At 52.6% G+C, this 13,695-nt stretch overlaps 5 protein-coding genes across 5 annotated transcripts; 1 reads left to right on the top strand and 4 right to left on the bottom strand.

Annotated features, from left to right (window-relative positions):
* Nucleotides 1-968: 968 nt before the first annotated feature.
* Nucleotides 969-1,483, top strand: A1O5_02286 (uncharacterized protein; the record flags this gene model as incomplete). Its single annotated transcript, XM_007742902.1, has 2 exons — nucleotides 969-1,075; nucleotides 1,270-1,483. The coding sequence occupies 2 exons, from the start codon at nucleotides 969-971 to the stop codon at nucleotides 1,481-1,483; spliced, it is 321 nt and encodes a 106-aa protein (XP_007741092.1).
* Nucleotides 1,484-3,479: 1,996 nt separating this feature from the next.
* A1O5_02285 (uncharacterized protein) lies at nucleotides 3,480-5,198 on the bottom strand (the record flags this gene model as incomplete). The annotated part of the gene is made up of 3 exons (XM_007742901.1): nucleotides 3,480-4,013; nucleotides 4,104-4,582; nucleotides 4,670-5,198. 3 exons carry the CDS (start codon nucleotides 5,196-5,198, stop codon nucleotides 3,480-3,482), a joined length of 1,542 nt encoding a protein of 513 aa, XP_007741091.1.
* A 988-nt stretch (nucleotides 5,199-6,186) lies between these two features.
* A1O5_02284 (uncharacterized protein) lies at nucleotides 6,187-8,136 on the bottom strand (the record flags this gene model as incomplete). Its single annotated transcript, XM_007742900.1, has 6 exons — nucleotides 6,187-6,375; nucleotides 6,439-6,767; nucleotides 6,830-7,163; nucleotides 7,256-7,581; nucleotides 7,635-7,839; nucleotides 7,933-8,136. 6 exons carry the CDS (start codon nucleotides 8,134-8,136, stop codon nucleotides 6,187-6,189), a joined length of 1,587 nt encoding a protein of 528 aa, XP_007741090.1.
* A 1,578-nt stretch (nucleotides 8,137-9,714) lies between these two features.
* On the bottom strand, nucleotides 9,715-12,531 carry A1O5_02283 (uncharacterized protein; the record flags this gene model as incomplete). Its single annotated transcript, XM_007742899.1, has 3 exons — nucleotides 9,715-11,592; nucleotides 11,675-12,224; nucleotides 12,287-12,531. 3 exons carry the CDS (start codon nucleotides 12,529-12,531, stop codon nucleotides 9,715-9,717), a joined length of 2,673 nt encoding a protein of 890 aa, XP_007741089.1.
* Nucleotides 12,532-12,958: 427 nt separating this feature from the next.
* A1O5_02282 (uncharacterized protein) lies at nucleotides 12,959-13,443 on the bottom strand (the record flags this gene model as incomplete). Its single annotated transcript, XM_007742898.1, has 2 exons — nucleotides 12,959-13,362; nucleotides 13,419-13,443. 2 exons carry the CDS (start codon nucleotides 13,441-13,443, stop codon nucleotides 12,959-12,961), a joined length of 429 nt encoding a protein of 142 aa, XP_007741088.1.
* Nucleotides 13,444-13,695: the final 252 nt, after the last annotated feature.

Genomic DNA, 13,695 nt, shown 5'->3' with positions numbered 1-13,695 from the left:
TCCAGTCCAGTCCGACCGGAAGCAAAAAGGGGAAGGAAAGAACAACGGAGCGGAAGGAGGAGGAGAAAAGGGAAGAAGGACAACAATGTCAATCCGACCAACGGCAGGCAGTTCCCGCGCGGCAGCAGCAGCAGCAGCAGCAGAAGAAGAAGAACCGGTTATTGCAGGCCCATACTCGCTGTACGATGGGTCCTTTGTGCTCGAGTTTCTCCAGCCAAAGCCGTCCAGGAATGCTTCGTCAGTCTACTTCCCTTTTCCTTGACTCGTTTTTGATTTATTCGTTCTTCATGTTCAATGCGGACCGGACCGGGTCGCAGGGACTCGGACCGGCCTCCATTCCCAGACTCTGGATCCGCCTGCGTACCCTACCTACCTGCATACCTACCTAGTTACATGGCTTAGGGAGGTTGAGGTAGTTGCCGCAAGGCTGGGAATACACCCTCGAGTTTCGACTTCTGATGGATCCATCTAATCCGTCACGTTTTCGAGCCTCACAGACGATGTTGGAACCCATTCACTTACTGACGACTGTTCTCTACAGCGTGTTGATGCGGGCGACCTACAAACATGATCATCCGCAATGTAAGAAAGGGAAAGGCCATTCTCAGGTTTGTCGTCCCACGTCCTCTGGTTTTCTTTGGTGGACCGTGTGTCCACACCATGAAGGACTCCCAGGATAGATACACAGGATACCATGCTGATGTTCCCGCCCCCCCGTTTGCCGGGGGTTGTCCTAGTCACAACCTCTGCACCTTCACTTCCAACAATCTGAATCCTTCGCCGTCCTCTCCGGCGAAGTCGGCACGACGACGAGCTATTCCCGCATCGACACCATCCACACGGCCCAGAACACGCCGCCTTCCAAACCCCACCACATCCCGCCCTGGATGCCTCACCGCTTCTGGCCGTCGCCCACGGCGAAGGAGGACAGTACGATCCTGCTCTGGGCACATCCGAATCCCAGCGACATGGACGACAAGATGGATCGGATCTTTTTCCAGAACCTGTTGATGTACGTTAGTGACGTTAGCGAAGGCAAGGAGCGGTTGAGTCTGTTGCAGGTAATGCTGATGCAGTATGTTCTCCCCCCCCCCCTCTCCATCTTCAAGTTTACCATCTCCTATTTTCCGTCATGTTTCCTTGTCACCCCACGCACATATATTTTCGCCTCGGATTCGTTTAGTCCGTCCTACCTTTACTAACTCTGACCTCTCTTTCCCCCGTCGCTTCTCACTATGGTTGCATATCTCTAAGCAAATCGCAAATCAGGCACGTCTCCGCAACTGCGTTGATCATGTTGCCGAACCTCTGGTTCCTCGGGCCCCTCCGGTGGTGGATCCCTTGGCTGTTCCAGTGCCTTTGCGCCTACGTGGCCCTGTGGATGGGCAAGAAGCCGCTCCTCCGAAAGTACATGTCCGTGGAAGACTGGGAGGACGAAGATGTGCAGGAGCGCATCGGGATGTGGAGGAAGAAGGATTTGTGAGGGCGAGGCGGGTTTATGTTGACGTCTCACTTTGGCACGGCGGAATGAAAGGGGGGAAAAAATGGTAGAAAATAATGGACGAAATCGCGATGTACTGGAAGGAGAGGAGGCATTGCTCTTTGGACCACCATTTACCATCCGTCCCGTCATCCTATGCCCTCTCTGTGTGTGTGTTGGTGTGAGTTTTGGCGGAGGGGGAGTCGTCGGATATAAGTGAGTATAAAGCGGTTGATTGGGCCGCCTCTGATTTGCGTATGGGTGTTTTTGACAGATTCGTGGAATATAATACACTACAAACCAAAACACACACTACGACACCACATCCTCAGCCACGATCACGGCCGTGACACCCCGCCAGAGGGCATGGGAAAACGCATCCGCTCCCGACCCTACGGAAAACACGCTCCCCACACCAGATGCTTTCGTACAACCCATGGTGTGATTTGAGCAACCGCTGTGTCCCTTCACGAGGTTAATTAGATCAGACACCTGTGCCCCATCTCACGACGACCGAGGGGACGCATGGTGCGTTGTTGTGCTGTAATATGCATGTGTCTAGAACTCGTGTTCGCATCCGGCACAGGGGCCCTCGGACGATGGGAAAGAAAGAAACCATGTCCCACCGCTCCGTGCCTCTTCCCCAGGACATCGATGCGCAGGCTGGAGTGTAACGATCGACAAACACAAGTATATAGAGAGTCTGGTTGGTTTGGTCAGGGTAAGCGTGCGCTGGAGACGTGGTCGGGGGGGGGGGGGGGGTTGCTACTCCAGTGGCACATTGGCCATCATTTGCCATTGATGCCGGCATATGCATGACCCTCTTTTCCACCGGGCACCCGAACGACTCGGGACACGGGGATGACAGGCTCTCGTACATGGACAACCCATACAGTGGCACAGGTGTGATGACACAGGCTGTCCTCGATGACGCAATCAGAGGCAAATGCGAAAAACAATATAGAGGTGAGAGAGGGGGGGGGGCTACGCTAGTCGATATCAGATTCAATGGCTGGCACAGGCCGGATCTAATTTGATGCAATTGGGACTCCGGTTTCGGCGCGTGCGTGGGAGAGAGGGACACATGCACAAAGCGTGGAAGAGAGAAAAAGAGAGTGAGGAAAAGATTGAAAGGACGGGAGAGAGCAGAGTGTATACATGATGAAAGGATGGTGGCCGAGGGCGAGGGCGAGGACGAGTATAAGCATCCTTTCTCCCGTGCCGGGGTCTTGCGGGCGGACGAGGCTGAGGGGGATAAACGAGGAATCAAAGGGGGGGGGAAAAGGGGGAGAGACTGGAAGAGTCGAGCCTCTGAGGCCACCATACGTATGAATATCATTGACATGGGTCTTGATCAAGGTTGCTAACTCCAGCAGGACGGACAACAAGAGCTTCGCATTCATGTCTCTCTCCCGCTGGCACTGTCTCTGTCTGTCGGTATGAATAGATATATCAAGCAAGCACTCAGTCAGCCCCAGACGCATCTCAAAGGGTCCCAGTCACGGTCCTTCTATTTACCCCATTGGCATGGCATGCAATGCCAACTTCACTCCTCTCGCCCTTCTTACAGAGTCTCTAAAGGCGTTTCCAGTAGCATATATCCTGGACAGAGGCGGGCGGGCAACAACGAGATCATCCGCAGTCGCCGTCACCACGACTCCCCACCCTGCGACGGTGAATGTCCTCATTGATTTCCAGCCGGGTCCACGGAATCTGATTTAGAGGCTGTACGTGAACTCGGGGTTCTCCTTGTCGGTTAGATCAAGCCACCTGCACAGATATGTGAGTGTCAGCCATTGGATACTCAGACAGCATTGATAACGATTGGAGGTGAGGAAAAGGAGTTTAGTTGCATCTCAGAGGAGGAAGGCAGACCGGCAAGCCAATGAAGACATGTTCATCGCGCCTGACCTCGCTGCCGCTCCTCTCTCTCTCTCAATCTCAACGCCTCCTTCCACCGGGCGCAAATGGCCAAAGGAATAAAAGGATCGGATCAGACTCACTCCTGATTCTCCAGCTTGACATATCCAGGCTCGGACCTCTGCTTCTCTTTCTGCTTGTTCATCCTCCTGCAATACCACCAAATGAAAGCGAGATCAAGGAGGCACGTGCCCCAGCAAACAATGATGGTGATCTCTGCAGGCCTATATTCAGGAGCGTCGGATGGTCTAAATGTCTGGGGCCCTATGATGTTACCCACACAATACCCAATGAGATATAGTGCGGCCACTGTCGTTTTCTTGGTGTAGCCGGCGACGTTGGTGGAGATCAGGGAGAGCAAAGCCACAAAGGGAGTTGGAGATGCTTGAGTTAGATAGTAGCCCGCAAGCCGCCCCGCGTTGTTGCTGAGGGGTAGGGCGACAATGAGAATCATGCCAACCAGTGCAACCGTCAAGCCACCCATTGAGACGAGGATTCGTTGGCCGATGCGATCGCCAAGCCAGCCACAGAACATCAGAGAAACAACTTCAACGGCGCCGCCAGGCGTGCCGTAGAGGAGAGACTGCTCGGGCGTATAACCGAAGGATACGATCTAAATAAGTACAATCAGAACAAGCGCAACCAAGGGTTTCCGGTGCAAAACGGCAGACGGGAGAGACCAGAGAAGAGAGGCCAGACTCACCAACTGTGAGAAGAAGTTGCTGATGCCTCCGTTTGGAATATCCGCTGTAAGGGCGTAGAAGGTGAACGCCCAGGTCAGTGGGTCCAGCAAGGCTTCCTGCAACTGATACCATTTAAAGTGCTTGTTGCCGATACCCTGCTGGTTGACTCTCACCCTTTCGACGGCCAGCACCCGATCGCGAGGCTTCAACCACCGCGCATTGAGCTGGTTGTCGGGCATGACGAAGAAAAACACAATTCCCAACACAGCGGTCAGGCAGCCATTGACCAGGAACACAATTTTCCAGGGTGCGATGGCCGTACCGTGCTTGCGAGCGCCGACGGCGATCCCATACGCGACGAGACCGCCGAAGATCTGGCCGAAGCCGTTGAAGGAGAACCAGAAGCCCGTGCGGGTACCTTGCTCGCGCTTCGTGTACCATTGGGAAGTGAACAGGGCGAAACCTGGCGTGACGGCAGATTCCATAACTCCCAGAAAGACTAAGTTGCGTTAGGTGGATCCACGTATGGAGTCAACGGGGTCGTCTAGGGGCGAGAAATGGGAAATAGAAGAAAGCACACACATACATCGAATAGCAACAGCGCCGCCAAAGTTGGAGACTGTTGCAAATAGGGCCAGCACTGTGCCCCAAGCGACGACGCAGAAGGCAGAATATTTGGCAAGCGGGAGTCTCTGCAGCAGTCGATTTGTGGGATACTCCCAGGCCAGATACCCAAAGTAGAACATGCTAGAGAGCCACTGGTAGTCATCACCCACGAGATTGATGTCGGTCTTGATGCCCATGATGCTGGCATACGACAAGGTCGTCTTGTCGAGGTAGTTCAGCCCATAGATGACGCAGAGCAGCGGCATGAGATGCCAGTCAATTATGCGCAGAAGACGCTTGTTGGTGGCTTCGTCGATCTCGACGACTTCGCCCGAGGCGAATGCCTTCATGGCCTCATCGGCATCGTTGCTGTGCTCGAGGATCCGCTTCGCAGCTGAGGTAGAAGTTACCGAAGCTCGTCGCTCCTCTATATTCACGGGTGAGACAGAACGGCCACCAGGAAGACTGTGGACGGCGATGGACTTCTCGTTGGCTTCGATGTCGCCCATCGTGGTCGTGCACGGACGTCGCGTGCCTCAATCTGGGTGATAAAGAATCCGGTCGAGGTGAGAGGGGAAAGCAAGATAACACCAACAAAATCGAAGGGGCAAGCGTCGAATCTGTTACACGATACACCGCACCGTCGTGTAACCCGCACAGAGAAAAGCACAGAGGTATAACGGAGTCTGCAAAGACGAGACATCGGACAAAAAGAAACCACGAACCTTTTAGCATCAATGACAGAAGGAGAGGTTATCTCCAACGGGATTTCCACCGAGACAATCCCGGCTATGAGGTTGCGATACCATTGATAGGGCACAGAGGAGGGACTCAACAGATGTTGCATCAGAAATGAAGCAAAAAGCCGGGGTTGGATAAGCAATCCCGGCGCACAGGTGGCATTGCTTCAGGTCGCCAAGCTGAGATTGCATCAATCAGCACGTAGAGATTCAGGGAAAGTGTCAAGAGCGAAAGGCAAATCGGCCCAGCTCTGGCAGGAAGAGTGCTTGGAGCTGCGCGTGGCTGGATAGAGATAGGAGGGAGGAAGAGAAGATCAGAGACTCCAGAGTTGATAGGTTGAAGCGACGTCAATGGCGCTGATGCTACCAAGTGGGATCTTCATGCGTACTTTAAACCGCTTCAGGAAGGTATGTACAAGACCCCGGATCAGTCGATCAGTCGATCAGTCGATCAGTCAACCAGTCCAACAGGTGGCCAGACAGTAAGATAAAGTGGCCCTCAAGGCGGCCAATTTCCATGCCATAACTCGTGGCATTGAAACCGAGTCCCCGCGGACAAGTCCTATGCTTTGAAAAGGTATGGAAGCAATATATTTTCGATCTGTAGTTAAGCGATGGTGGCGAGGGTATCATAAATCATGTATATTGACCGTGTCTCTACGGCACTTATCGTATCTTGCTCTCTACATTGACCTCTTTCCGTAAGGCTCGAAAGGCATGACAACAGCCACGAGAGCCTGCACCACTTGTCAGTACCTCAGGTGACTTGTGGCCTCTTGACACGACATCCACTTACCATGGCAATGTAGAGGGTTGCACAGATATAGATAGGTGCACTTGTGGCGGTGTTGGAATAGGCCGCCACAAATGCACTCACTAGACCCATGACCCGATTGCAGCCGACTGCAATACCGTTTCCTGTGGCTCTATGGGCAGATGGCAAACTCTAAACAGGTCGTTAGTCGGTCTCTCGTCTTGAGATATTCAGCCTGGGCCCTGCAGGGCTTACCTCAGGAGTATATGCGTAAAGGGTGCCATAGTACACGTTGACAAAGAAGTAAATGGCACAGGTAAACCCAAGATTCTGAGCAGGGGTGCGCACTGCAGTGTAGGCAAAGAAGAAGGCCATGGAGATCAGAGCGCCGATCACCATAGTATATCTCCGTCCCAGTAACTTCCAGTTGCACATGAACCCTGCGAGGACGGGGCCGAAAATGCCAACCGTATTCGTGATCATGTAGTTTCGCCAGGTGTAATACGCGCCGCTTTGTCCTGTCTGAGCCCCGCGACTCGCGAGAAACTGGGGCAAGAACACGTAGAACAGAGGATATGCGAGACCTAGGTACAGTACTGTTAGTCTCGCCCCCTCCCTAGACCGACACTGACTCTTCTCCACGTACCGATCAAAGTCCAAGACAGCCAAATCAAGCCAGTAGAAATCCCCAGTTTCTTTGTCTCGAAAAGACCTCGCAGATGAGCCACGAACTCCGAAAATCCATATCGCGATTTTCCGTAAGTAGATTTGATTGGACCACATGCCTCGAGCTGCTCAATGGTAAGAGAGCATGGTCGATTGTATTTGGCAGCAATCGAATGGAAAGTGTTGACAACTTCTTGATCTTGCCCTTTCGCCAGGAGGTACTTTGGCGTCTCCTTGAGCCGGATGACCGTCACCCGCAGGATACTGAGGACGAAGACCAATGCTCCGTTGGAGTACCAGACATAGCGCCAGCCCTATTGGCGAGCTGTTAGCAGTGGTTGATTACTCCACAAATATTTTTGGCTGGTAGTCAAAATTAGGGTTTGGGTTAGGGATGGGATGTTACCATGTTGTTGTCATAAGTACAGGTCGCGTGGCTTGTGCAATTGTATTTAGATATTGACAAGAAAGGCCATGCAAATGCAGCCGCGACAACGGGTGCCAAACCCCACCAGCACGCCATGAGTGTTAAAAGCCACTGCATATTGCCTGGAAGGTATTCTAGGAACACGGTGGTGTCCAGAATCAAGTTGCCTCCAGAGCCAAAAGCTGCCAACGCCGTAAAAGCGCCCAGAGCATACCAATTAGGCGAGGCTCCTGCCACGATGGCAAAGATCGAGCAGCTGAACAGGGAGACGTTGAAAGCAAAGCGACGACCGATCACATCGGCACCTTAGAACTTGTCAGTAACACGGCCTCGTCTCTAAACTGTCGGCGGAACCTACTCAATCCCCAGAACAAGGCTCCGATCAACATGCCGCAGTAGGCAGCCACGGTGAGACCATTGCTGAAAGACGGGTTGAATTCGAGTGCGGCTTGACCGGCAGTAACTGATTGCAATAGCAAAATCAAAGAGTCGGCCGCATAACCAAAGCCATTGAGGAAGAAAAGTTTCAAATGCATGTTGGTCCAGCCGATTTCATCGATGGCCTATGCAATCTTTGGTCAGCAGACGCTACCTCTTAAAGTATTTTCTCGCTCTTGCAGCTGAGAGGTGTCTGGCATGTTTTAGGGATCACCAACATTGTTAACGAGGCGCATTTTCTTGTCGAGGACGGGATCGACGTCGTTCATGGAGAAGATTTGGCCTTCAACAGTAGTCTCATCGAGGGACTGGACGGAGATGCTGTGACGCACTCTCTCGCTGAGAGAGTGGTGGTGGTGATGGCCATCTTTTGGGTCGGCTTGGGCTTCAACCACCTCTTTTGTCGGATAATCTGCAGACATGATTGCTAGCTCTTAGTGTATGGGGGGTGTATGCTCGCAATGCGGTAATGTCGGGTATGGAAAAGTCGCAGGTGTTTGCACCTATCGAAAGGCTCGCAACCTGAGGAAGAAGATATTCTTTCGCTCTTTCTCCCGACGGGTTGTTTCCTTCTTCTTTTTTTCTCTCTCCTGTCACACGGAAAACAGGTGGAGGGCGACAAGAGAAGGGCCAAGGTAGAGAAGCAGGGATCGCAGCAGCTTTATCAATCCGAAGAAAATTCCATGAGCTCGGAGTGGACGTGGGCCCTTGCTCCATATCTCTGGCAGTCGATTGGCAAGCCATTTCCCTGGATGCGCACGAGGGAACGATCCTTTGCCGTCACCGAGTTGACATCAAAGCTAGATTGTTTAGCTCAAGCTGGGTGGGCGCTGTATGGATCGCAGGAGACAGCCAGAGTAACGATCAGCCAGACCTAATCGGATGGGCATGCCCCCTCGACCATTGGAAGACACGCGACAAGCACACAAAGCACACGACGGGCGAGCTTTGCTGTAACGCTGCATCGAATTGCTATTGTGCAACCAATCCGAGTTGCTAAGGCTGATGACAGCAACGACCTGAGCAGCAGCCATGGCGAAGGATGGCACTGGTTGTTGGTGGCTTGGGTCAAGCTTGGGTGTGGTAGATCTGGTTCGAAAAAGACGACGCCTCCAAGCCTGACCGAGGCACCAGAGGCGCAGGCTGCTTGCGGTGATTCGGTCATCTCGCCAGCCGCGGGGCAATGGCGGGGTGCCACTGGCGTCGAGGGTTCTGGGCGCTGGGTTTAGGCCCGGTGCGGCCTAGGGTCTCTGCAGTGAGCCTCAAGCACTGCAAAAGACAGTTAAGGTCTTGGTTAAACAGCCCTGTAATCGGCTAGATCCTGCGCCAGGAAGCTACGCTGGGCGTGGCGAGCGTGACCTGCTGTGGTGCTGGCGGGCTCGGGAATGGCAAATGCAGTGCGAAAATCATCCCTCTCTGTTCATTTGCCGTTTTCTGTTACCCATCGGAACGGTCACCAATCGCGGCACCAGCATCAGCACGTGTACGTCGACCACTTAAGCCGAGATTTGCTCGAAGAGCTCGTGGAAGATTGTGATGGCAAACGGTCGCATGACTTATCGTCAATAGAGAAGCGGTAAGTCTTTGGCTTGTCGAAATCTCAAACACAAAGAAGGGCCTTTCCTCGGTGGCCCCGAGGCTCAACCCAGTCTGAACAAGTTCCTTAACAGACGTTGTGCCTCCAGCTGACACCTTGTAGTTGAGCGTGGCCATGCGATACAACCTTTTGATATCTCAATGGATTCGAATTGGACGCCAACCAACCGAGCGCCTGCGTAGCTCCGATATCAGGGTATCTCAACGACGGAAATCGCATTCAAAACTCCGTCCCACCTCCTGTTTGGGCACCTGCAGACTCCAGCGCTAGCCCAAACATAGCCTTGCTGTTTTCTTCGAACTAGCATCAAGCACTGTGATCCCACTGTATCCAAAGGAGAAGTCTGAAGAGGGGGTTCGTCCTGGTCGCCTGCTTCGTTGCTCGCCTCGAAACCTCCTCGACATCATATCTCATAATAGTAGTCATCATCCAAACCTTCCCGGCTTGGAATCTCAGGACCGTCGATTCCATCCATACCCTCCACAATTCCATCCTCGTCATTGAATCGCACGTTCAGGAGCCGGACTTTGAGGCCATAGTCACTGATCATGTGTATCAGTCTGTTCGTCTCGGCGGTGATCGGTTGTTGGTCCAGGAGCATCAGAAGTCCGTCGAGCCATTCCGAAGCAAGGCTGTGACTGTTTGGGTGGAACGTAAGAAGAACCGATTCTTTGGACGCACTACGGGCCGAAGACGTCTTTGAGGAAGTTCTCGAATGCCCTTCTCGGCCGCCACGGGATTTTGGCAGGTAGCCATGAATCGTGATCTTGTTTGTGGTGAAGCGGTCATGTGTCAATTCCTTCAATGTCGAATCCGAGCCAATTGATGACCTGTCGTTGGCCGTTACATTGGAAACCACAGACGATACAATCGATAGATCGATTTTATCCCGAAGACTCGTAGTGGCCGGTGATTGCTCCTCCTTTTCCTCAAAGTCACCCCAATGCAAGTATTTTCGGTTCTCAGAAAGTCTGATGAAACGATAGCCATGCGCCGCGTTTTGAACCAAACTATCCTCCGTTACAGGGCCTCCGCCTTCTTGATCGGTATACGTTCCGTTGGGGAACCACGCTCCAGCCAGCAGGCACCGAATCCTCTGTTCCTTGACGAATTGCAAAGCTTCGCTCTGCAACTCTTCCTTCACTCCACGGAGATGCTGCCCCCAGACGTCTTCATATGTCAGTTCTAGGAGTTCCATCTGGAGCTCACGAAGTTTGCCGTATTCGAAGGCAGCCATCTCTTTCTCGATATCTTCAATCCCCTTGGTGCGTTCGGCTCCGCCAACGACGCTCTCCACCAAGATCCGGACAAGCTCGACAATCTTGGGGAAATCGTCGACTTCGGCGCCCGTTGCCTTCCATAACCTGAAGAACGCATGTAATCCAGCAACATGTAGACGGCTCCAGTGCAGCAATAGAGGTTTGAAGACTTTGTCAAAATTAGTCCGGCTCTCCAATGCCAGGTAGCTTTTAGAATCCTCCAGATCCATCTTGTCTACTTCGAAATGCTCAAAGAGAATTGCGGTCAACGTCAAACTTGCCCGGGCCAGTGGACACCTTTGCTGTTCTGGCATCACTGATTGTTCCAGAAGAACATTCTGGAATTCATCTTGGTATTTACGGACATAATCGGAAAGATCCATCATTCCTAGAAAGCCCATATCCACGAAATCTGGCTCCGGATTCTCGTTGGTGAACCCAATTCGTCTCCACTTGTGCGGATTGTGCTTTGCCTTTGATTCCCCGTTTCGAATTTCGTATTCGGGTTGTTTTTCCGGATTGCTCGAGAGATGGACTGCTTTAATGGTCCGTCTGTGTTCGGGTTTAACCAGGTCCACCGGTACATCTCTCCATCTCCTTAGCAATATTTTTGTCAATGCTTGGAACTCGAGTAAAGGATGCGCCAGGTCTTGCAGGGCAGAGCTCTGCATCAGCACATACACTGCCTTGATGACTCCAAGATCTTGTATCCGCTTTATAAATTTCGGCCATTCGGTTTCGTTGTCATTTGTGATTGCGTCGCGCATTAGGGAATTGATCAATTGAAGGGCATTGGCACACAGAGCATGGTCTGCAGAAGATAATCTTGTCACCAGCATTTCGAGGAATTGCGGATAAACAGCAAGGGCTGGTTTCAGGGCTTGGAACCCGCCGGCATTGTTATTGGTGTTGATTTGGGAGGATCGATCGGCATGGTACGGCCGGGAAACAATTGAGACAAGAATAGCCATTGCGCCTCGAAGGATATTGACCAGAGGCTGGCAGACGACCAGTTCCACCACCTGTACGTAGAAAGCAATGTCAGTCAGTGGCGCTCTTCTCTGGTGATAACCTCGATGAGTGGAACCTTGCCTTTTGGACAACCTGGTCGGTGACAGCCTCCCATCCTTGGTCCACCTCTAATAGCCTGGAAAAGCTGGCAAGACTGTATGCGAGGGTATTTCCACTGCTCTCGAGGACGAGTGTGCGTAGTCGAGACAGTCCGCCAGCAAGCACGAACTGTTCCGCAAAGGAAGGGTCGTTAATGAGAGACTGCAGCTTAAAAGCCGCCATCTTGCGGCTTGCATCTTCTGGGCTCGAGAGACCGGTGAGCAGGTCTGCGAGATTGGGACTCAGAGTCGGGTTATTAGGATCCATCCTAGTCAGCTCGGACCAGACATGAGCGATTGAGGGCAGCCGAAGAGTCGAGGTCAGCGTGTCAGAAGGCAAGAGGTAGACCTTGGATATCTCGCTGTCGTCGCCATGTTGGAATTTGCGCGGTCTGTCTGGTGCTAATGACAATGGAGGTTCGCGTTGTTGACGGCGCCGACTGAAATGGGGGGCGAATAGTGAGCGAGCCCAGGATGCGCTACTCAAGTGGCTGCTCAGGGACAGATTGTCTGGCGATTGAGGGCGAGGCACCAAGGCACCCCCGCTAGGAGAAGACCCGTTAGGCTCTGGTGTCTCGGTTTCAGCTGATATAATACGAGTACCTACCTCTTAGTAGCGAAATGGGCAAGCCCAGAAGCAGCGTCGTTGGGGCCACTGCCCTCAGGCTCCTTCAATCGTGGGCGCAAGCGTGACCATGACGTCAACTGCCAATTCCGTTTCAGTGTCGACAGCAATCCAGCACTCGGAGTGACCCCGTCGCTGACAATGTGAGAAGAGCTGCTGCTGCTGCTGCTGCTGCAGGACACCCAGTCTGATGAGCTGTTTGAGGATGTACGCTCGCGGCCAGACATGTTTGATATGCGAGGCACAGACGGGATTTGTGATCATGAAACACGGTGGACAGCTCAGAGGAAAAGGCTGTTGAGATGATGTTGCTCTGAGAAGTCTCGCTTTCAACGACGACAGAGATACGCCGCTATCAATGGTCTAAGTGAAGCATGCTGAACTGTTTGGCGCTAAGTGACCCTCGTGTCCTCCCATTGCGCCTCAATGGGCTTCTTGGTTCGAGAGAGTGTCAAGAGGTTCTCCCATTCAGCTTGATATTGCTGATTCCCTGTTAAGCAGTTTCAGCTCACCGTCCCAGGTCACATCTTCATGCATATCAAGATCATTGTCTTTTTTGAATCTCAGCACATGTTGCCCGCCCCTGTAAGCAGAGCGCGTTTTCGACCAAATAATTGCCTCCTCACACAGCCCTACCTCCGACCGTTTGCTCCCTCAAGCTTTCTTCTTTGTATCATCCTTCATATCCAAATTGTCCTCTGGTATCTCTGGATATTTCTCTACCAGCCAGTCGTACAAATCATCACTCACATCGCCTTGCACAGTAATCTCCTCGCCTCCCGCAGCCGTCTTGGTGACACTGCTTCCCGTTGCGAATTTTTTGCCCAGCTCTTTGGCCACCTTTTTCAAATCCAGTCCGTGCTCCTCCAGGCCCGAAACAACAGTGACGTACTTCCGCTTGTTTCGTTCGACGCGCTTTATGAGGACAATGGCTTCTGCTTTCCGTTCCGCCTCGCGCTGTTCTGCCGCCGCGGCTTTGGCAGTCTTTTTGGCAGCGTCTTTCTCTGCTCGTTTTTGGGCATCGACAGAGAGGGCTGATAGATTGGCATTCAATGCTTCTATAGCAGGGTTCGTGTTAGACCGCTAGACAGAAAGAGAGGACAGTGCTGCAAACCTTCCGAGTACAACCTCTGGTGCATGTCAGGGTGGTTCTTCTGGAGCCATTCTTCACATTTCTTGACCGTCCCGCCGAATTCGCAATACTGATGTGTTCAAACTCGAGTCAGTTCTCCTCCAGTGGTATCATTTGAAGTTTTTGCCTTTGGAGATGTAAGACGTACCTCGGGTGGCAGAGAGCAAACTGTAGATGTCCAAGTCTCAGCATCAGCATCACTTCTCAATCCATTTGGGTCTGTCCGGAGTGCAAGGACCGCCCACCTCCGCAATAGACA

The sequence above is a fragment of the Cladophialophora psammophila genome (assembly GCF_000585535.1).
Source record: "Cladophialophora psammophila CBS 110553 chromosome Unknown aczJe-supercont1.3, whole genome shotgun sequence".
NCBI lineage: Eukaryota > Fungi > Ascomycota > Eurotiomycetes > Chaetothyriales > Herpotrichiellaceae > Cladophialophora > Cladophialophora psammophila.
Note: the sequence above shows the minus strand (reverse complement) of the source record. Positions and strands in the feature narration are given on the sequence as shown.